This window comes from Apis florea, unplaced genomic scaffold, assembly GCF_048593485.1.
Source record: "Apis florea isolate Af1SG1 unplaced genomic scaffold, ASM4859348v1 contig_2291_pilon, whole genome shotgun sequence".
In the NCBI taxonomy this organism is placed as follows: domain Eukaryota; kingdom Metazoa; phylum Arthropoda; class Insecta; order Hymenoptera; family Apidae; genus Apis; species Apis florea.
Window position 1 is genome coordinate 1,025,249 of NW_028256553.1, and position 22,792 is coordinate 1,048,040.

The 22,792-nt window shown below is 31.7% G+C and overlaps 3 protein-coding genes across 35 annotated transcripts in view; 2 read left to right on the forward strand and 1 right to left on the reverse strand.

Annotated features, from left to right (window-relative positions):
• The window catches only part of CaMKII (Calcium/calmodulin-dependent protein kinase II), a 131,356-nt gene extending 120,500 nt beyond the window's left edge, over window positions 1–10,856 (forward strand). For 23 of the 30 annotated variants that reach the window (XM_086903314.1, XM_086903336.1, XM_086903320.1 and 20 more), the window contains 2 exons: window positions 238–355; window positions 652–10,856. In XM_086903314.1, coding sequence (XP_086759440.1) covers window positions 238–355; window positions 652–784 — 251 coding nt within the window. In that variant the 3' untranslated portion in view covers window positions 785–10,856. The remainder of the gene's footprint in view (window positions 1–237; window positions 356–651) is intronic. The other 7 variants (XM_086903338.1, XM_086903333.1, XM_012491487.3 and 4 more) reach the window with 1 other exon arrangement.
• A 1,547-nt stretch (window positions 10,857–12,403) lies between these two features.
• LOC100871086 (DDB1- and CUL4-associated factor 6) lies at window positions 12,404–20,430 on the reverse strand. Of its 4 annotated transcripts, none has more exons than XM_012489377.3 (16): window positions 20,006–20,430; window positions 19,571–19,725; window positions 18,366–18,483; window positions 17,980–18,294; window positions 17,747–17,907; window positions 17,511–17,682; window positions 17,183–17,431; window positions 16,723–17,101; window positions 16,528–16,637; window positions 16,377–16,454; window positions 16,248–16,305; window positions 16,024–16,161; window positions 15,302–15,563; window positions 15,111–15,216; window positions 14,225–14,252; window positions 12,404–13,604 (listed from the first exon to the last, which is right to left on the reverse strand). In XM_012489377.3, exons 1-16 carry the CDS (start codon window positions 20,094–20,096, stop codon window positions 13,517–13,519), a joined length of 2,508 nt encoding a protein of 835 aa, XP_012344831.1. In that variant the 5' UTR covers window positions 20,097–20,430; the 3' UTR covers window positions 12,404–13,516. The 4 variants fall into 4 exon arrangements, 3 of the variants coding, with proteins under 3 accessions (XP_012344831.1, XP_012344890.1, XP_012345057.1); XM_012489436.3 differs by having other exon boundaries at window positions 15,302–15,554; window positions 20,006–20,429; XR_001112469.3 differs by lacking the exon at window positions 14,225–14,252 and having other exon boundaries at window positions 14,992–15,216.
• A 273-nt stretch (window positions 20,431–20,703) lies between these two features.
• aph-1 (gamma-secretase subunit Aph-1) lies at window positions 20,704–22,709 on the forward strand. The gene is made up of 2 exons (XM_012492685.3): window positions 20,704–21,309; window positions 21,401–22,709. The coding sequence occupies exons 1-2, from the start codon at window positions 21,077–21,079 to the stop codon at window positions 21,882–21,884; spliced, it is 717 nt and encodes a 238-aa protein (XP_012348139.1). The 5' UTR covers window positions 20,704–21,076; the 3' UTR covers window positions 21,885–22,709.
• Window positions 22,710–22,792: the final 83 nt, after the last annotated feature.

Genomic DNA, 22,792 nt, shown 5'->3' on the forward strand with positions numbered 1-22,792 from the left:
TTTTCACGATAAAATTTTTATTCAAAGAATGGATGAATATAAAAATTTAATATATTTTATTATTTTGTTCGTTCAGTATGACAATATTTAATCTATATTAGAATAATTTATTGAATTTGTTCATACGATCTTTCTTCTTATTAATTAATTATGTAGCTTTGAAATATAAATGATGAATGGTATATAAATGAACGTACAGATTCACAAATAACGAGCGTTTTGCTTTTCCAATCTAAGCAGTCTTGGGGAAAAACTGCAAAGCCGTGAACACGACGATCCTGAATCCCCATGTGCACCTACTTGGCGAGGATGCCGCGTGCATCGCGTACGTTAGGCTGACACAGTACATGGACAAGTGAGTAAAAGAAATTAAAGATCAACACTAAAGATTTATAATATGTCAATACATTAATCTTTCGCGATCCATAATTATTTAATATAAATAAATATGAAGTAACTTGTTATAAAATAAGATAAAATAATGATCTGGACAAAGATTGGATCTATTATAAAATAATATCTTCTATAAGCAATCACACTGGATGCAAGTTCAAAAAGGATGTTTGGATCTTACATTTAAAAATTTATAAATCTCGTACAAATGGTCGGAAAATTTCCATAAATTTGAAAAAATATTGCATATTTTTTCAGACAAGGAGTAGCGCACACCCACCAGAGCGAGGAGAGCCGCGTATGGCACAAGAGGGACAACAAATGGCAAAATGTGCATTTCCATCGTAGCGCGGTCACAGGGCCGTCGCCGTTCACCTATAATCACAAGTAAATCGATGCGACGGTTCAAAAAGAAATAAAGGGGAGGAAGTAGAAGAAAAGGGCCGATGTGTCGGTGGACGCTCGTCGCCTTCGACGCGTGGAATGGACGAACGAAACCGTGCAAGAAACGCGCGAGCACACGTTACACCTGAGTCCTAACACACGATCGGGATAAATAGATAAATACATAATACGAGCGTCTATCTATTTATTTATTTATCGATGTACATGTACACACATACACACGAACACCGACAGGACACGTGAACACGCGTATAAAAATTGGTATTAAACGCGAGAAAATGGAAAGAAGCGAGAATAGTCGCGAAAGTGATCGGATAAGTCGGTATTTTTGAGCTCGATTCAGTACCTGTTCAGCGTACTTACCATCAAGCACCGCGACTCGTGCCTCGGCCTCGATGGAGGAACGATTTCCGATGGATTCGAGATAGTAATTTTCGATAAAGAGGATATCGAAGAAAGAAGAAATTTGACGGCTAAACAATTCGGAAGACTGTACTCTATATATATGTATGTAACGAAAATCTTTAATCGGTGAAGAAAATTGTGTTCGAGATGTCTGAAAGTTTCTTAAGTGTCAATCAAGGAATAAATAATATTACTGAAATGCATGAAATACACTATATATACTAGAACATTAAAAACGAATATCATATAAAGAAGGGAAAAATAGAAACGGATTATAACCAAAGAATTTTCCAATGTCTCGATTTTCACATCTTCATTCCGTCTCCAACTCAAAAACTCGAGGAACAATCTTGCCAATTTTCTAAACGAAAGAGAAGCAACAAAAGTATTTGTAAAAATAATTGGAACGGGGACGTATAAAAGTATGAGAAGAGACGGAGCAAGATCATCACAAAACCCCGAAGATCCTAGGAAAGAAGAGAATCAAAAAAATGGTGGAAAATGAAGCAGAAGAGTGTGTGTTCCAGGTGAGGAGGTCAGCGGTGAACGTCAAAAACGGGAAGTACGCGTATATCCAGGAAATTGGAAGTATGCACGGATGGGGAAGAAAGGAAGGAATGGTGGTGAATGTTACACCGCATGCGAGAAAAATGAAGCCGCGAACGACGAGGGAGATGACGCCGGCACGTCGGCAACCACGCGTATTTAGTTCGTATGATAGTCGCTGTACAGAACAATCTTCCATTGTAATTTTTTTTCTTCTAATTTTCGTTCTCGTCTCTCGCTACGACGACACACCGGGGGAAAAAAAAAAAAGAAAAAATCCATTGTAGATTCGCGCGCGCGCGCGCGCGCTATCTCTTGTGAAACAAGTATGAACATACATACACACACGCGCGTACGAGAATTTGTCCAAGTGTACCTGCCGTATCGTTGCATAATAATTCGTTCGAATGTTTCGTGGCGTTCTATTTGATTCACGATATATAATATAATATTAATATATCGAACAGCGTTATTTAAAAAAAAAAAAAAAAAAATGGTTCCATAACACTCGTTCGTTTATGTAATTAATGAAAGCGTTATGTGTTATTTATATGATTACAAACGATACCGTACGTACGCTTACAAGCGTCTAGGATATGCTCGAAGCGAGCAAGCTCGGATCTATATAGGCTTTCGATCGGCAAAAAAAAAAAAAAAAAAAAAAGGAAGCTCCTCGCTCGAGATCGATATCGGTGCATACGCTCGCGTTGTACACACACATATAAACACACATATACACGTATAGAGATTACGCGCGATAAGTCCAAGAGGGAGAGAAGAGCGATCTTTAAACATTGTTACCTCATCGTCGTAAGGAAGAAATGTCGCGACTGACGCGACTTGTGAATCGGCGCCGCGATTCACGATCCGCCAGCCTCGCGCACGTTTCGTTTTACAAGTCGACCTCGAATCCTCGAGCTATGTCGAACGTCGAGACCAAGGCGAGGAGAAAAGTAGAGCGTAGAAATAGATAAAGCGAAGAAGATGGGATTTCGAATCGAGTCGAAAAAAAAAAAAAGAAAAATGTAAAGGATCGTGGAAAGAAGATGGAGGGGAGAAATGTGTGAAAGGAAGGAATGAAAGAGTGAGATTCGTTCGCGTAGCTCGGTGTACGGTATTCGGCCGTGTACGAAAGGATCGATCCACACTTCCGGCGTTCGTCGATGGAGAAGAAGAAGAAGAAGAAGAAGAAGAAAACGAAGGAATAAGAGAAAAGAAGACGGCATGGAGGAGGAAAATGAAGAAACGAAAGTCGCGGCGCAGAGTGAAGTAGATATAATAACGTATATCTCGGCGGACGTTGTTAGAAACACGGGGGAACTTGGGTGATCTGCGATCGAACGATTTTTTCGTCGGGTTCACGAGGCACCTTTGTTCAAGAAGGATAATAACGATAGGAAGAGAGCAAAAAAGTAAAAAAAATAAAAAAATGGGGGGCAGGGACGAAAAGAGGACGGAGGAGAAGAGAAAGAAAAGGAAGGGTAAAGAAAAGAAATTAAAAAAAAAAAAAAAAGATAACACACGAAAAAAAAAAATCTTTCTTACACCGTTCGTACATCCTCTATTAATTAATTAATTATTAAATACGACTTTACGAGAGTATAAATCGATTATATATATTATATATAAATATAAATGAACAAGATTATCTAGGGAAGAATATGAGATGAGGTACACGTTTTTTGAAGAAAGATGGGGGAGGGGGTGAACGTGAAAAAAAGGGAACGGTGAAGAAAGAGAGAAGTTCTCCATCCGCGAGAAAATGAAAGGAAAGAAATATCGGAGGAACATTTTTGCCATCTTGTTATATAATATATATATGTGTATGTGCGTGTGTGTGTGTGTATGCACACACACACATATATATATATATTATAACATTTAAATGCGCGCGTATGCGTGCGTAATAAATGGTACGCGCGTTTCTCTCGCGTTGGAAAACGGAACCGTGTGTTGCCACCATAATATAGAGGGAAAAATCGATCGTTGGATCGTGGATTCTTCGACATCATTAAGTTGTTAATCTTTGTTAATCTTTGTTAATTCTTGTTAACTCCATAGTTTTTATTTATTCATTGTACTCGGTTCAGCGTCGATTTAGAGATCGGTGGGATATCTAGGAAATTTTTAATTACGAGTATATAAAGTCCGATGTTAATATATATATATATACATACATATTTTGACTTGTTCTTCCTTTCATCGAGTTGTTTCGATAAAATAAAATCGTTTATCGCTGTTCACCGATTGAATTCTACGTATATATGTATATATATTGTATCAATTGAAACTCGATCGAGCGTTGAATCGACGCGGAATCGTGTTTCTCGCCATCGAAACACGCTCGAGAACGCGTGTCCACGCGTACGTGCGCGCGCGCTCGTTCCGCAAACTATCGCATATATATATATAAATATATATATATCGATACAGGATACCAGAACGAGAGAAGTGAAGGATGAAGGTGGAAATGGATGAAAAGACGATTAAAAGATGGGGAGAAAGAGAGAAAGAGAGAGAGTGTGTGTGTGTGAGAGAGAAAGAGAGAGAGAGAGAGAGAGAGAGAGAGAGAGAGAGACAAACGATTTAATATATTGCAAATACTATATTATAAATATAAATATAAACATAAAATTAAAACTTAAGGAATAGTGTTATTTCTACTACTCTAATTCGTCGCTTCTATACGTGTGATTGTTGTATAAAAAAAAAGAACAAAAAATACGATTATTGATTTATTATCATTGTTATTACACGATTATCATTACACGTTACGATTACTACTATTACTATAATTATTATTAATTATTGCCGAGCGAAAGCAGTATATTAAGACGAAAGAATGGGAGAATGTGGAAAGTTTGTTGTGGAAGAAAGGAAGAGAGGGATATAAGATGGGCGAAGATTGAAAAAAATGGAAAGTAGTAGAAATGAAGAAGAAGAAGAAGAAGAAGAAGAGAGGAACGTAGTTGGAGGAGTAAAAGGAGGAGGATAGTTTATACGACCCGATTTTTTTCCTACGATAAAAGGTATTCTTGATTGACGTACGAATGGATCCCAAGAGGACAGAAATCATGGACAAGAGTGAGCTTTCCGTGAAACCAGATGGAAAATGGAAAAGTGGCAACATCTATTTAACAATGAAAAATAGAAAGAGGGAGAAAGAAGAAATAAGTAATAACGATCTATATTACGTACCTTTATAAATACAGTGTTTACAATCGTGATCGTGAGAACGATTAAAAGAAGGAAAGATGGATAAAAAGTAAAGATAAAGTACGAGTATTGCCAATTTAGATAATCTTATATCGATTGATCGAGAAAAGTTGAAGGATATTGATGGAGTCTTGAGGAAGGCACACGCTCATTCGCGCGCGTTATTTAAAAAGTTGTTTCTTATTGAAAGAAAAAAGGAAAAAAAAAAAAAAAAAAACAGAAAATTAAATCTCCGAAAACGAGAGAAGAAAACGAATTGAATTGGAGAAAAGTATATAACGAAATAAAAGGAAGCACGATTTCATAACGCGGAGGGACGTGTCTCGCATCAGATTTTGCTGAAAGTCCTTCTTTCCAAACAGAATAAAAATAATAATTAAACCATTTGAGTTTTTAGAGAACAGTAATAATTAAACAATCATTTCTCCGTTAATATAACGCTCTCTTACAGATTATATATAAATTACAATTTAATAGGATCGTGATTTTTTATCTTTTTCCTCGCATTTTATGCAACGTTAATTATACTTGCTGTCATGTGTTTCGACAGTTTATCAAACTTCTTCATACTTATCCTTCGCCGATTAAAAATTTATGATTAATTAACCCTTGAAGCTTTCTTCCCTGTATCTTCTTTTAATATCTTCTTCTTTAACGCGCAATCAGAAAGTTTCCAACTCTTCAGAAAGTAGAACCTTTTGAAATTTCATCGAAGTTTCATCTGTAATCTCTTGAGATCTCTTTTCTATCTACAATTGAACGGTCAAAATCAATTAATTAGCACTTCTAGAGTATCTGAGAAGAAAATTCTCTTTCGTAATTAATGGAGCCACAAATTCGAATCCAAGCTGCAATCTTCGATCGTCCACGTTCTCTCGTTGACGAATCATCGCGATTCAAAGTCGACACAATCCGAAACTTCTCGTCGTTTTCTCGCCTTCGTTGCGAAATATCGATCAAAATCGAGTCAAAATCGTCTCGAACGTAACAGTTTCCTCGGATCACGAACCGGTCATGATGGTAATTAAATGTTTAATTAGAATTCGCATAATCGACCATTTCCACGCGTGACATTCCCCATCCTCGAACGAGCTACTTTCAGCAAGATCTGCTTTTTTGTTCGAAACGCGTGCAATCGTTCGAATATTTGAAGGCATCGTTCGAGGTTTTTTTTCAAACGAAGGGAAAGGAGGAGTTCGAAGAAGAATTTGAGAGATCTGGAGGGGAAAAAGGAAATGATAAAGGGAAAATTGGGGAGGAAGAGAAGGAAGAGGAAGTTTTTATCAACGAGGTGTTTTCGTCGCTAGCTTTTTTCTTCGATATATCCAATCGAATTTTAAACGAATTTAGATAGCGGTGAGGAATGTTGGTATCCTTTCAATTTTATAATAAATCCGTTCGATTTTATTATCATGCATGATAAACGTAATCGATCATCCATGTTGGACAAGCACATTTACTTTCCTCTCTGTAACACGATCTTCGAGATCTTTTTTGCTGCTTTCTAAAACTAACTCTAAAACTCTCGTCGTTACACATTTGCGCATTTCTCGTATCGAACGCTGACTCGAACAGTGTTTCAATCCAATCCCCCCTCCCCTATTGTTGCGCTCGAAAAAGTGTTGTTTTCTTCACTGGCAATTCTTCTTCAATCAATTATTATTATCGTTAAGGAAAAGAGATATATTCAAATAATGAACGATAGGGACGCTTAAGCTTGAAAAAAAGTTTTATATAAATTTTGAGAAGAATTTAAAGATTGAAAAATTTGGAAAGATTTAAAGATTTTAAAATTATAAATAATTCTATTATATATAACGTTCAAAAATTCGATTCGATTGAATTAAGTGTTGCGTTAGATTGGCCAGTCGCATGCCTTTTCGCAGCATGAATTGGAGGAAGAATCGACCGTGACGGGTGATGAAAAGTGTTGAAAAAAAAAAAAAAAGAAAAAAGAGGAAGAGTTTAAAAAAAGGAAAAAAAAAAAAAAAAAGGAAAACGGTCAAGAACCGTGACAACCGAATTATCGAGATTCAATCAACATCTTAGCGGTTAATCGTCGCCGTAGAATGTAATTAAACTAATGTAATTAAACTCGTGTTTTAAGAATGAAAAAAAAAAGAAAAAAAAAAAATCTATCATCTTCTACCGTGAGAGAACCGCGACACAGCGACATCATCGTCTCGCTGTAGCTCACGCGCGCACACACACACACACTGACCGATTGCTGCGTATGCACGATTTTATTACAGCGATTTTTCTGCGCCACGTTTTTAGATGAGTACACACCAGCGAAAAAAAACTCGAGAGTTTTTTAGGAATGCGGACTGAAACGAGAGCCATAAACCCGTGAGACGTGAAAAAGAAATAACACAAGTTCCTCCCGAGCGTTCTTCTTCCGGGATGCTCGACGAATCGCGTGATCTGAAGTCGTCGTATCACGAAATCTCGAAGAGATGCGATTGAAAAATATAGTTCGGTGTGTTTCTTTCCTTTCTCAGTATTTTGATCTTTTTTTTTTTTCTCGTTTTTTTATGATTAATTCTTTTCGTAATTAGAAGAGAAGTTGTTAAGAGTGATTCGTTCTGTCTTCAAAAAGTTAAGTCTGTCCGACCTTTTGAATTGAATGATTATTTTACACATCGTCGAGTATAATATTCGTCCGTTCGTTAATAAAGAAATATATTGCAATTAGAAACATCAATTATAAGTTTTTATAACCGGAAGTATAGATCTTGCTTAGTTGTAAACGATATTACACGAAGCATTGCTACCAAGTATTAACGTTTCCTTGTTAATTTCGTGGAAGTCGAAGGAAATATTAATACCGTGGAAGTATCGGTGCCTTAGCTAATTCTATTACAACTAAATTATCTTATTACTTCCTTTGCCACTTTTCATTACTAATAATCTCTCGTTACTCTCTGCCACTTGCGAACAACAAATATTTTCTAAAAATCAATAATCAATAATAAACCGATAATCGATTTACCAAACTTAACCCAAAAACGAAATTGTATAATAATTTTCCCGAGCTATATTTATATAATCGTCAATCTCCCAATGATGCAAATTTTTCACGTAAGGAAAAAAAAAAAAGATAAAAAAAAAAATCGGAAGATCACAGGTGATTGTATCCTTTTTCGATTGTTTCGATAAGAAAAAGCAAAAGGAAAAAAAAAAAAAAAAAAAAAAGAAAGTAAGAGCCGGAACCAAGGTTCCTATAAATCGAATCTCCGACGCAAATGATCTCGAGAGTAAAAAAAAAAAAAGAAAAGAACTCTCGAGACTCGCTCTCGAGAGAGTATTCTTCTCAAAGTGGACAACCGCGTTGGCGGGCCGATTTTGTTCGACGATTTTCACGCTCAACGCGATTGCCCCATTGGCGAACGAAATAAGTTTCGAGAGCGATTCCCAAGAAACAACTCGTTTCACTCGCGAAACGTATTTCCATCCTATAAAATACCGATCAAATATGGCGAGGAGAGAGAGCAACGTAAAAAAAGACACGGCTATTTCGACCTCTCCTTTCGTCTCCACGCTACTTCGAGAGTCCGCGTTTCGAAAGATTTTTTATCGTTCCGTAACTTTTTGCGATCCTACCTACTACTACTATTACTACTACTACTACTACTACGTACGCAATATAGAATTATTAATTAATGTAACTTTTTAGCGTGTGCGTGCGTCTATTTGTGCATGCGTGCGCGTGATACCATATAAAATAAATAATCTAATAATTGAGGTACAGCTCGGTTGATTTTGCACGATATTTCGGATCCGATCGTTTGCGATCCAGCCCGTTTCTTTTTTCGACCGTTTTCGACGCGTACGTTATCTCGAATTAAAGAAAAAAAATAATAATAATAATAATGAATAGTAATAATGATAAAGGGAAAGGAGTGTCGAAATTCTCGACTCGATTTCAACAAGCGTCGTTTCATGCGTCGATACACTTACATATCTTCTTACATTGCAAAATCGAGAGGAAAATGCATAGATGGAATGAAAACATAAATGGAACGTTTAATCGATGAAAACTCGCCAAAAAAAAAAAATATATATATATACATATATATTTAATCGCACACGCGACAGTGCGATTTTTTAATCCTTGCTTTTCATCCTCGAGCGTGCGCGTCGAACGGCCGAATTATGTATTTGGAGGCAGTTCAAAAAAAAAAAAAAATAGTAAACGATGAATTAAACCCTTTCGAGCTTAATAAAGAAATCAGGAAATAAAAATGCGACAAGGAAAAAATACACAGGATGATTCAAATGAGAAGAAAAGAAAAAGAATGAGTGTGTGAAGAAGAAATGCATACACGGATACGCGAATACCTGGAAAAGAGAGAGAAAAAAAGAAAGAAAGAAAGAAATGCAAAACGCGTTCGAAGAGTGAACCGATTTGATTTTTCGCGATGGAGAATGATGCGTTGAAGAAAAAAAAAAAAAAAAGAAAATAGAAAAAAAAATTACTAAATAATAAAGAAGAGATACGAATTCTTTAGCGGACGTGCGATCCAACTGTGCCTCGAATAAAATCTTGAGCGACGTCCCCTCCGACTAAACGAAAAAATGAAAAAATCACAAAAAAGGTGAAAAAAAAAAAAAAAAAAAGATTATGATATGTAATAGATTGTAAACGTTCACTACTATTCTTATTGATATTATTGTCATTATTATTACTGTCATCATTATTATATTGTCATTGTTATTGTTACTATGATTATCGTCACGCGCATTTTAGAGGAATTATTCACGTGCAATCTGCGATGGCGAATTCCGCGCGACATTCGTGTTTTTACTTCTTGAGCGTTGCGATGGAGAGAGAAGATAACAAGTAAAACAAAAAAAAAAAAAAAAGTGAAAGAAAGAGAGAACAATGTGGGGTGAAAGAACGGTGGTAAATTCGCGGACAACGGACAGAGAAAATTCCCGTTTAATTCCCGATTAATTTTCCATTGTTCGAGGAAAGATTCTCCGTGGCGAATTTTGGAAAAAAAGAAATTTCCACGATTCTCGAGATTCTTCCTTCCGGATCATCGATCTTCTCGGTATATCGCTATTTTTCTTCACTTAAATTAAGAATATTGTAACATTCGATTCTAGTTTTTATCAAAGTATATTCCATATATAAATTGTAGGAAAATTTTGAAACTTTTTAACGCTAAATCCATTTAACTTCCTCGTTTAAGATTAACAATTTAACGATTTACTTATCGATATCGAGTTTAGCTTATAATAGAATAAAGGAGGAGAAAAAAAAAAATCTAATTATAGCGAGGTAATCTAATCTCTCTTACTTACTACGCTCTAATAACGTTACGAGGCTTAAAGTTAAAAATTGAGCGATGATCGATGATCGAGATAGATAATGGATTTCACGCGAGAGTTTCGTGAATCACGTTTTCTGTTTGTAATCTTTGTCCGGTGTTACGTGATCGACGAGTCGGTGTCCCAAGAGGGAAGAGCGTTTCTACGAAGCCCAACTTCCGCTTGTTCTTGGCTCGATCTTCGTAGGCGAAACGCCGATCAATATCGCCCTGTTGGAGAAACGCCAATTGTAATTGGAAAGGAAAGAACGAAAATAAAAGTGAGAATGAATGAGAGTATACGATAGAGCGAGTGTGAGAGTGAGAGAATGGTATGAGAGCGTTAATTAGAGAGCAAGAGCGAGAGAGAGAGAGAGAGAGAGAGAGAGAGAGAGAGAGAGAGAGAGAGAGATTAGAAAATGTGTGATTATTAAAAGAAAAAAAAAAAATCTCTCATCGGTACATTTAATATAACGCTAATTCATTATTACAGACATTATTGGATTTACGGTAAACGGATAAGCGATTGATTACAATTTTGTCCTAATGTTCAGAGAAATAAAACAAGGAAATACACATCCGTTCCCGTTCTACACTTCCGGTTCTGCATAATACCATATATTCTTCCTCTTCTGTCGCTCGTTTTGAAGTTTAGATCTTGTTGGATTTTATTTATTAATTTCATTTTTTTTTTTTTTTGTTACAATGTATTTTATACAAAACTGTCAAATTTTTTTTATATTTGTTATTATTATTATTATTATTATTATTGTTGTTTATTATTAATGTTATTTGCCAATGAAAGAACGTTTCAAATATATAATTCCTATTATATTGAATTATATAGAAGGCATAATAATTTTTCTTGGCACATTTCGTTTACTACGTTTAAATATCTGTCGCTATTTTTAATAATTGTCTATCATGTTCTCATTGATTATATATTGGCTAAATATATTCTATCATGCTTGCGTTAATAGAAACGTACCAATGTATATTATTATGGTTCACTGAATATAAGATAAACTCTCTTGCAAATATTTGAAGATATACTTATAAATTTAAGCGAGTGATAGCCAAATAATATTTGGAACGAGCGACAGATAAGACGTAATCATTGCGTTTTATGTTCCTTTCTTTTTCCATTCGACTCGTTTATTTCGTTCCTCGTTCCTCTTCCTTCTTCTTTGTTTGTCAATCACACTCGAAGAGAATCCAGCAAACTTTATTTTTAGTCAGCTGTAAAATATTTTTCAATATTATTCTTATAACAAGAATATTTATTAAACGAAGAGAATTCAGATGAAAAATGATAAAAGTTGATAAAATCTTTAATTTGAGAAAGATTTAGAATTTAATTAAATTTATAAGAATTTAGAAAAATTTATATGCTTCCACGAACATTAAAATAGATCCTATTATATTTACTCGTAAAAAATTTGATAATGCATAAATGTAGACAATTAAATAACGAAAATTTAAAACTAAATAAATGTAGGTCTTATACGTCATTTACTATCTTTACTACCATTATTTCAGTATCACTTGTATCATTTTTCTATTGAGCCTCTCGAATATTATATTTCGCATAATTACCCAGTTATTAATTATATTCTCTTCGACTGGTGAGATCTCGTTTCGCGTTCGACAGTCTGATACATATTTCACATATCGACGAATATAATTTTTCTTTTTTCTTAAAAAAAAAAAAAAAATCATTTATTAGTTCGTTATCATAATTTTGTAACGCGATCTATCTCGTACGCTTCGCTCTCTTCGATATTAGGATTCGTTACCTATATTAATTACGATTATCTCAACCGATTATGTACGCCGCCATAGTTATTATTTTATTATTAATATTATTTTAACGATTATTATAATTACGGTTAATTTTATTACAAATGCAGCGTTCATATTTTGTTATTAAATTAGACTCTGTTGTTGAACGAATCTCGCATTTCATTTTATTATTTCCACTTATGTTGAGAATCCTTACCTTTACCCTCGTTTCTTTATCGTTATTATCTTTCATATTTTTGATGATACGAATGATTAATAATCATCAGTGGAAAAACTAAAGATACATACATATGGAGTACAGAGGAATACACGAAGATGTATTTTTACTGTTCTTCAGAATTTTTATTATAAATAAATCTTTGAATTGATACATCGTAGTATCCAACTACAACGACATTTTATTCTTGATAAATCCTTAATCAAGTTTGAACACCTTAGAAGAATAGTGCTCGCATCTCTTTGCAAGTGTTTTTTCTACGTCGCATCAAGCTTTCCTAATTTATCTGAATTGAGCGAACGAACTTCTAAAAGCTCAGACCACCTATATCTGTCTATCAATAAGTTATCTCAAAAAATCGGTTAATCTTTATAAAGCTTCGTTATTTCATCACACGGAAAAGAAAAACGAGACAAAACAATCGCACTTAAAAGTTTTGAATTGCACATAAATTAGACAGCAATAAAAAGAATATATGAAAGGTTAAATTTAAGAGTATTTATAAGTAATTGTTTCTAAAATTTCGAAGATATAAAGTTATTTAATTTGGTGAGAAAAATAGAATGTCAAGGTTCAGATTCTTAACTGAAACCTGATATTATATTCATCTTATGTGCATTCTAAGTCTCGTTTGATAGAAGGAATGAATAAAGTGCATTTCTGATCAATTATCACTCAACTAAAACAGCTATAATATATTATTAAGAAACACGTGATAAATAGTTAATCAACAAGTGTACTTCCTAAATAACGTGTATATATGGTTCCTTTTATGGAATCGAACCTGACATTAAAGTTCCTATATAAAATATCGAAAATATTTAACGTTGTGTCTTCTTCTCCAAACTAAATAACTTTATAAATTCAAATAATTTCAGAAGCAATTAATTTGCACAAACTGGATACATTGAACATGAAGTATAAACAGAATCAGAATAAGAAAAGAAGCGATAGAAGAAAAGAGTGAACAGAAAAGAAATCAACTTATCTCTCGTTGCGATAATGATACTCAAAGCTTATCAGATTAAATATCCTTACAATTAACAATTACTTTTGCAATGATAAATCATAAATATACGGACTTTTCTCTTCTCTTTTTTTGTTCTCGGTTTTTCTTCTTTTCATTTTTTTTTTTCTTTTTTCTTTTCAAAGACAAATTCGAAGTACGATCAGTCGACGTTGCGATAAGGACTGCTTCAATTGAGATCCCGGATCTTCACAGACGGCAATATCGTCGAAAACATCTTAACCACCTCGTAATTCGCCGGTCTCGTCGCCGCTCCTCCTCCTGTTCCGGCCGCGTCCTACAAAAGAACCAGAATTATTCTGTAATATCTCGTTCTAACCAGTGTAATCTAACGATAGACTACTTTTATTTGCTGTCGCATACGGATGACTGAAACACGGCGTGCTATCAAATGTTTCTCTACACATGTGAAGAAAAAGAAAAGATATATATATATATATATACGTGATAATCAAATATTAAAAAAAACTTTTATTTTTTTTTTTTATATAATATTTTTAAAATAAAGTGTACCTCACACAAACTTCTTAATAGAAGGAAAAACTGGTCTTGTTTTGGAAAAAATAAATTAGAAAATTTGATACATACATTTGAATAAATTTGAATATATGTAATATTCAAGAAAGTATAATATTTTGTAAATAGATTCTTTTTTGTTTTGTGTTTTATTTTTTTATATATTTATTTATTTATTTTTTAATCAAAGAAAATGATCATTATTGGTTTGATGATAAAATTTTAGATGAGATCATCTAGATGATCAACTGATGAACGAATGAAGAAATGAAAATCAATTATGTTGCATAATTTCGTTCAATACATGTTACGTGCTTGCTAATATTAATCTAATATTGAAAAGACAAATATATGTATTTATATGCATATTACGTCAAATACCTGTCCATACCGTGACTTAGTTCGTTAGCTACAATATAAAGAATTAATACCGTTTTAAATTTTATTCTAGAGTAGAAAAACACGAATTTAATTATTTATCGTTCGGGATAAACTTATAACGATAAAAAAAGAGAGAAAGAAAAAACACTCGATATTAAAAACACACATATCCTGGTATATATTAAAAATATTTCGTATTTTGATTAAAAACTTTATTTTCATCGCTACAATAATTTGCAATCGTAAAATACCTATGTGACATCACATGCACATGTCAATTTAATTAATTTTTGCCTCTCTCACTCTCTCTCTCTCTCTTGTATACATATGAAAATTTTTTATGTGCATAAAAAATTACAAAACTTTTTCTTATTTTTAATATTATCATTTATGTTATATTGATTCTTATCTCATATTTTTTATTTTTTTTTATCATTATATTTGAATAGCCTCTGAGACTTAAAAATAATAAACTATGATTTTGTACTTTTTGTCCTCCTCTGACTACTTTCTTCATTTTTTTTTTCTTTTTTTTTTTTTTTTTTTTGTTTTTTTCAAATTCTATACAGTACAGAATTTGTATAAGCATCTGTTACTTCTTTACAAATATCTTTATATATTTCTTAAAAAAAATATATAAAAAAAGAGAAAGGTATAATGAATATAAAGTGAATGGTGAAATTTAAAAAAAAACCTATGGACAAATTCACAATATGAAAAAAGGAAGAAGTCAGAAAAATTCTATACACCGTTATTTACTCCGATACCTGCACATTAAAGGGGAAAAGCGGCCGAATTTCTTCAGTATATTATTCTTAATTACGTTGATCATATTAATGTAGTGTACTATCAGAAGATCTTGAAAAGTATTATAAATTTTCACTACCTCTGCGTATCTGATTGAGACATGCCAGCATTCTAATCATAAAAACAGCCGGCACAGTCATTGTGTCTTTCGTCTCTTCCAACATGACTGCATTCCTCTTTTTCAACTGTAAATAAAAATGCATATCAACAAATTATGTTTTTATATTTTATATTAAATATTTAATGATAAATAACAAGATAAAAACTTACATCTTCAGCAAACTTTTCATCAAAACTAGACTCTTCATTTATTGGTGCCCAAAGCTTAACATCATAATCAATACCGGCTGTGGCCAGTAATGGCAGGTACGGATGTGGTTGTAAACAGTTAACGACGTGTTGGTCGGCTTCCAATAGCATACACAATCTGGCCGTATCTTTTTCCCATATGAAGACGTGGCCACAATCACTACCCGACATGACGAAATCGTTGCCCCAAAAGTTTGCTTCTTTGATCATAGTCCTAAAGAAACTAGAGTCAAACGGGGGAAGACCAACTAATGAGATGATATGGCGGCCTTATAAGAAATGACCCACACCGTTCGAAGGCTTTTTCGGAATTGAAAGCGAGTCAACAATTATGGTTTCCGAGGGAAAATCAAACATCATTGTACAGACACATTGAATACAAAAGTTAAGACGTTATGTACATGAAAATAAAGGAACCAAACTCGCCGAATAGAATTGGTGTTTTAAAAAAGTTCCATTAATATTCTCTACTATAATATCATCATTGTTGATTATTATTTAACATTTAACCAATTAAAGAAATTTCGACAACAAATTTTATGTTAATCTTTTAGTCACAATATTTAATCATATACATTCTCGCAATATATAGCCTTCTCAAGGTTCCATCATTTATTACACGTGAATTGCGTTAATCGTTGACGACCACCAGATTAAAATTACAAAAATGAAAATGAATATACCTAGCATTACGATGCCCCATATATTTCTGCTTCACACGAAGTTCTGTTACACTAGTTTTGTCGAAAGTCGCCGACTCTCGTCGTGTTCGAACATCTCCAATAGCCTCTTCCATTTCAGTTTCAGCTGAATTTTCTAATCTATATAATAAAAATTCACAATTTTTTTATTCGAATATTTTAATTTATTCATCCTAATTATAGAATTTAAAATGTTTATAATATACCTTTCCTCAGATTGTATATCTTCATCATCGCTATCACTAAAAGCGCTCTCATCAGTCTCTGTCAAAAAGATAACACCCGTGATTTCTGATATTCTAAAAAATATATCTGTTTATGCTGCATTTACTTACTTTCTTGTATCATATCATTATATCGTATATGTTTGTCATGATTTTTGCCTGAGAATGTTCCACTAGTTCCAGATGGTCCTAATTCATGTTCAAAATGAATTAAAATGACGAAATAATTATAAAATAGTTTAAAAAATAATAATATACTTACCAGCGTGATAACCATCACGAATCATCTCATCAGCTACACCAAGAGATATCGTTGCGCTTGTTGAACTTTTATCCGTATAAGTTAAACTTACAGCAGGTTCGCTGCCGTGTCTATAAGTAAAACGTAAACGAATAGAAATATTCGATCGAAGTACCAATTTAACTCATTTATATTATTCTTTCTTAGATATCATACTTTTCAAGAAACCCAACTCTCATTTTCGTCAATCTATCTTGAAGATTTTCCATCATATGCCCTTCCTGTTTATTTTCCATACTGCTACAAGGAGAATCATCATTGCTACTTTGATCATCTTCTGGTATATCATTGGTTTTATCCAAAGTATGCGATGAACACGGTTGTGTAGAATACTTTTGAGTTTCTACAAGACTAGATTCAATTTCCATAGGAATATTTGATTTGAGTTCGACTGGCGAACATTCCTCCATCGTTTGATTTGAAGGCATAGTATCATTAGATGACACTTTCTCTTTTGTTTCCACGGAATGACTTGTTCCAGGATTACTTTGCATGCCACTAGTACTTGGATTTTCAGATTTGTTCATTTGATGGTCTGTAATAATAATAAATTGTTGATTATCATTCCAAAAATATAATAAAAATCAAAAAACTTTAAATAAAATATAATTAATACTTTGATTAGATTGAATCTGAGTTCTTTCAATTCTTTCGACTTCGTTATCCCGTCTTTCTTCATTAGATTCTGTAACATTTTCGTTGTTATTTTGAGTATTATCTTGATGATCAATCACACCTTCCAAACTATCTTCACCACCGCCACATAATGCAGCTCTAGTAGCTGGATCATTTAACATTCTACTAAGAACATCCGTCATTCTTTGCATTAACGATGTTTGAAGAACAGGTCTGGCTTGAGCAATTTCTGAAACATGCAAAGATAAACATATATATTGTATTTGTTTTATAAAGTTAAAAATAACAAATATTTAATCTTCAAGTACCTGTACCGCTACGTCGACCTCCCTCACACTCAGGTCGAGCATCAGGACCAGTATCAGACCAATCTCCTCTAAGTCTTAATCTACGTACTGGTAATGGCGAACGTAATCTTTGCTTCTTACCCTCCCCTTTTCTAACTGCGATATCTTTCTTTAACTGTACACTAGCTTGGTCCTAAATAAAACAATCGATTTTGAATATAATACATATTTCTTTAAAAAGAAAATATATCTTGTACCTTCACATTGAACAAATAAAGATGATCACTGCTATAACTAACAAGAACATCCTGACCATCAGGGCTATAATTTAAAGATGTTATTCTATAAGAATTTCCTTCAAATTCAGGAACAGTGAAAGTACATAAAGGTTTTACTGCTCCAGGTGTATCTGTCCATCCTGAAATTATTTAACAATCTTTTATTTGTTTTTCTATTTAAGTTTTCTAATTAAATTAAATATTTTAATTACCAGTGGCAGGTGTTCCAAGTGTTCTTCTATCAAGTATTCTAACTGTACTATCAGAACATCCTATTGCTATTTGATGGGGTGAAGCAAGATTTACAGAAAGAGCAGTTATAGCTCTTTCGCACGAAACTAATACATCTTCTGTACATCTTGAAGCATTACATTTATCCTTTATTCTAAGATCAAACCATCTCACAGTTCCATCTTCTCCGCAACTTAAAAAATTATGCGGTTCGCCAGGTATTGTCGCTATTTCATATGTAGTACCAACATGACAATTAAATTGATTATTAAATGTTTTTGTTCTTCTTATTAAATCTATAATGGAAATTTTATTATTATAAATCAATTACCATGTTATATTTAATGAAAACTCATCAAATCTTCACCTGTATATAAAATAATACCATCACCACTACAAGAAACTATCCGATGATCTCCACTATTAGGCAAAAACTTTGCACTAAATATATTCGCTCTATGACTGGTTTTATAATCTGTTAATACCTGTAAAAAAAAAATCAAAAGTATTGATGGTTCTTTAACAAAATATTTTTGTCTATTAAGCATATTTTTACTTAAGAATAATTTTTATTTATTTTTTCATATTAAATATATATATATAGAAAAATATAAATAATTATTAAATATATATAGACCTTCTTATTAAATTAATAATTAAATTAATAGTTCTAGTACTAGTAGATGATAAAATTAGCATGCATGTATTACATGCAAGGGTTTTTGTTCATTTGGCAAAGCTACTACATTTCTATCTATGTCAATGTTAGACCTTGACTAGAATTAAATTTAATGATATTTCCTTGAAAAAAGATTATTGCCAATGAAACTTTCTTCAATATACTTTCTTTTAATCAAACTTACTGTCACTTAATCTTGTAAAAAAAAAATATATAAATATACAAACTTTGTAAATAATGACAAAAACATTTTTATAAAGATATTGATATGATATCAAAAATAATATTATTTTGTGGTATATTTATAGCAATATAATAATTTAATAATATTATCAAGTCAAACATAATAAAAATTATAAAAATGAAATATAAGAATATATATATTTTCTATTAATAAATAATATTAATCATTTAATTATAACCAAAAGATAAATATTATAAAAAAAATATAAATACAAGATAAATATTAATAAAATACCACAAACAAAGAAGCATACAAAAGCCTTTTAAATCATTTTGTCAAGGATGAAAATATAAATAACCTTGGCATGGAATTTTACAAGATATGAATATAAGTAAAAATAATATATATATTATATATGTATATATAAATTATAAAATATATTATAAAATAAAAATATTTTAATATAATAATTATATACAGCTTAAATTTATTGTAATATTATAATTGTAATATTATTGAAAAGTTTATTAAAAATATATTCTTTTAAAAAAATTAATTATGTTTTATTATATTTAAACTTTTTAATATATTTTAATTGAAAATATATAAATAATAAAAATTATAATCCTCTACAAACTTGACACAGATATATAAGATTCTAATTTAATTAAATGCATAGAAATATGGATTAATGAAAATAAACACATACCTCATAATTATAAGCATTTGTAAGGACAAGATGTTGATCATCACTACCAGATAATATCAATTCTCCAGTAGCATTCCAACAAACAGAATTTACACAACCATTATGAACTTTTAATCTTCTCAATAATGCCATACGCTGCATCATTTGAAGACTTGCTAAAATATATGAATACTAATTTTAATAGAATTTTAAAATAGACAAAAAATATATTTGAATTTATTTTTATTTTAATTTTGCATATATAATTGTCTTTATGTAAAAAAAAATTTATAATTTATTACAAATTTGTTTTATTTATATAAATATAAAAGTATTTAATTTTTAATATTTTTTTTGCAATTATGATTATTAAAATAAAAGTAAATTTTTATTTTATATTATATTTTACCACATGTTATTAACGAAATTTTAATTTCACAATATAATACGAAATACCTTTACTGCTGGAATAAAGCTTCATCCTCGTATAATCATTGTATGGCTGATAATAAATGTCACGAAATATATTTGAACGTGTCTTCTTCATGATTATTTCTTAACTATTATCGTTAAATTAAAGCGTCAATTTTCGGAGTACATCGATTCTAAATTAATGTCAGATTTCTGATATCTATGGTGAGTGACGAACAAATTTGTCAATCACCAAAAAAATCTTTTTTTGTATAGACCAAATCAAAGAGCAAGTAACATGCTCTTACGCAGCAAAAATCCACGAGGATCATACCAAGACGACATGGCACTGGTACTAAAAATAAACTCCAAAGCTTCGAAAATTTGTGCAATCAGATGAACCGCGATTGCTTCTAACCAGAACAGCTGAGCGAATATACACATACAATGTCGAGAAGAAAGTGCGCGAGAACTCGATCATTTCATAGGAGGTATAATCGATGTCGACAATGACGTAGCATAGATTTAGAGAACCCTTCTTTTACAATATTTACAATAGATTAAAAAAGAAAAAGAAAATATTTTTTGTTAAAATATACATAATCTTTAATCTTTAAATCTTCTAATCTTTATATTTTTAATTAAATTTTATATTTAAATTCTATTTATATTTTTATTTTTAAACAATAAGTTTTAATTTTATATATATATATATATATATTCAAAAAATTTATGATAAAATCTAATTAAGGTGATTTTCATTAAACAAGTCTTATCAAAATATTTCATGAATGTTCAGCAAGATAATCTTACATGAATCTCGAATATTAAAGAAACTATCGATATATCGAAATTCTCTATCGAAAAGTTTACATTTTTTCAGAAAGATTTTGCGAAGCGTGTGCCAAATGATTTCATCATTATCGTGATTCATTTGTGTCCATTTCCATTATTATCACATTTTCTATAAGCAGTGGAGAAGAAATAAATGTACTCTTCAAAAAATATTAACCAAGCCGTGCGAAGGCTACATAAGGTTATGACTATTTAGCATTTTAAAGAATTTCGATTAGCTGATACTAAAACATAAAGTGTTTTGGCATTAATAACATTAAAATGACAGTTATGGATTTTTTTGGTTGTGCCTTTTTGGCTTTTGGCCCACCATTAGCTATGTTTACATTTACTGTCGCAGCTGAACCTATTAGAATTATTATACTAATAGCCAGTGCCTTTTTTTGGTTAATTTCTTTATTGTTGTCATCCGTACTCTGGTATGCTGTAGTGCCACTACAAAATCATCTTGCATTTGGACTTGTATTTTCTGTATTATTTCAAGAGGCATTCAGGTAATTAAAATCTTAAGTTATGATATATTTATATTTTTTATTTTAATTATCTAAAGTTATATTTTTCGACTTTTTTGTCATTTTTGTACAGATATCTCTTATACTGGGTACTAAGAAAAGCTGAAAGAGGGTTAGATAAAGTAACAACAACACATGTGGCAGATAGTAGACATGTATTTGCATATGTATGTGGTTTAGGTTTTGGTTTTATGAGTGGTGTTTTTGCACTAGTCAATGTCTTAGCAGATGCTGTTGGACCTGGAACAATGGGACTTCGACAAGGCACAGAGTACTTTTTTGTAATATCAGCAGCCACAACTCTTTGCTTTATCTTGCTACATACATTTTGGGGTGTTGTATTTTTTTCTGCTCTGGATAGAAAAAATTGGGGGCAAGTTATTTGGGTTGTTGGCTCACACTTGTTTGTGTCATGTATGACCTTGTTAAATGTAAAAGAAGCTTATGTAGCTACTACTTTATCTGCCTATGTCATTTTGATGATAACAACTGCACTTGCATTCAAAGTTGCAGGTGGCAGACCTCAAAGTATAGTTCAATGTTTTTCAAGACAGTAAAAGGAGGAATTTTTATAAGAAGATTAAAATATAAATAGTTGTGTTTGATCTAAATGAACATTACAAAATGACAAAGTTTCTTTCCTTAGATATTAGACCACAAAGAGATTGTTCATTGCTCTAATATACACTATGTGTAAAAAGATATGATGTTAAATTAACAGACCATATCTTATTCTTTGATATTAAACAAGCTTATAATGATCAGGAATATATTCATATAAGTCTAAATTATATTAAATTCACTTAAATAAACTTCTACACTTGACCAAAATAAGTAGGAAAATCTATTAAGTGTATCAGTATTATTTATCCTTCATATGTAATATTTTACTACAAATATAAAAATTTTTTGCAAAAAGTTATACTAAATGATAATACGTTCTAGCACAGAATTATTTGGTCAAGCTGCTAGTCCGTCCCTTAACCCATCGAAACAATTATATAATCAAAACGCGATAATGTTTCGATCCAAAATATTATGAAAAGAAAAAATAAAGTCTAAAATGAGTGTGAATGTACATATGTAAGAATGTATGTATACATATATAATGTATATGTTCTATCAAACAGAGAGTAAATTTGTGTATTAATTCACGCCTTACATCTAAAAACAAACTATTTCAAAAAGTTATAAAAATGACGATAATATGTAAGGAATTGTTTAGTAGTTTTTGTATGTATATAAGAGTCATTAACAATTGTAATTTAGGTGTTTAATATACATCTGTATATTTGGCATTGTGTTTCACTTACCATTTCATGATTTATTACTCTTCATATTACATTTCATATGTCATTCAAATAAAAACCATTTTTATATAACTAAACGTATATTTAATTATATAAACCTTATTCTGAATAATAAATACCACAGAATGAAATAACGTAATACGTTTAGGGTATGA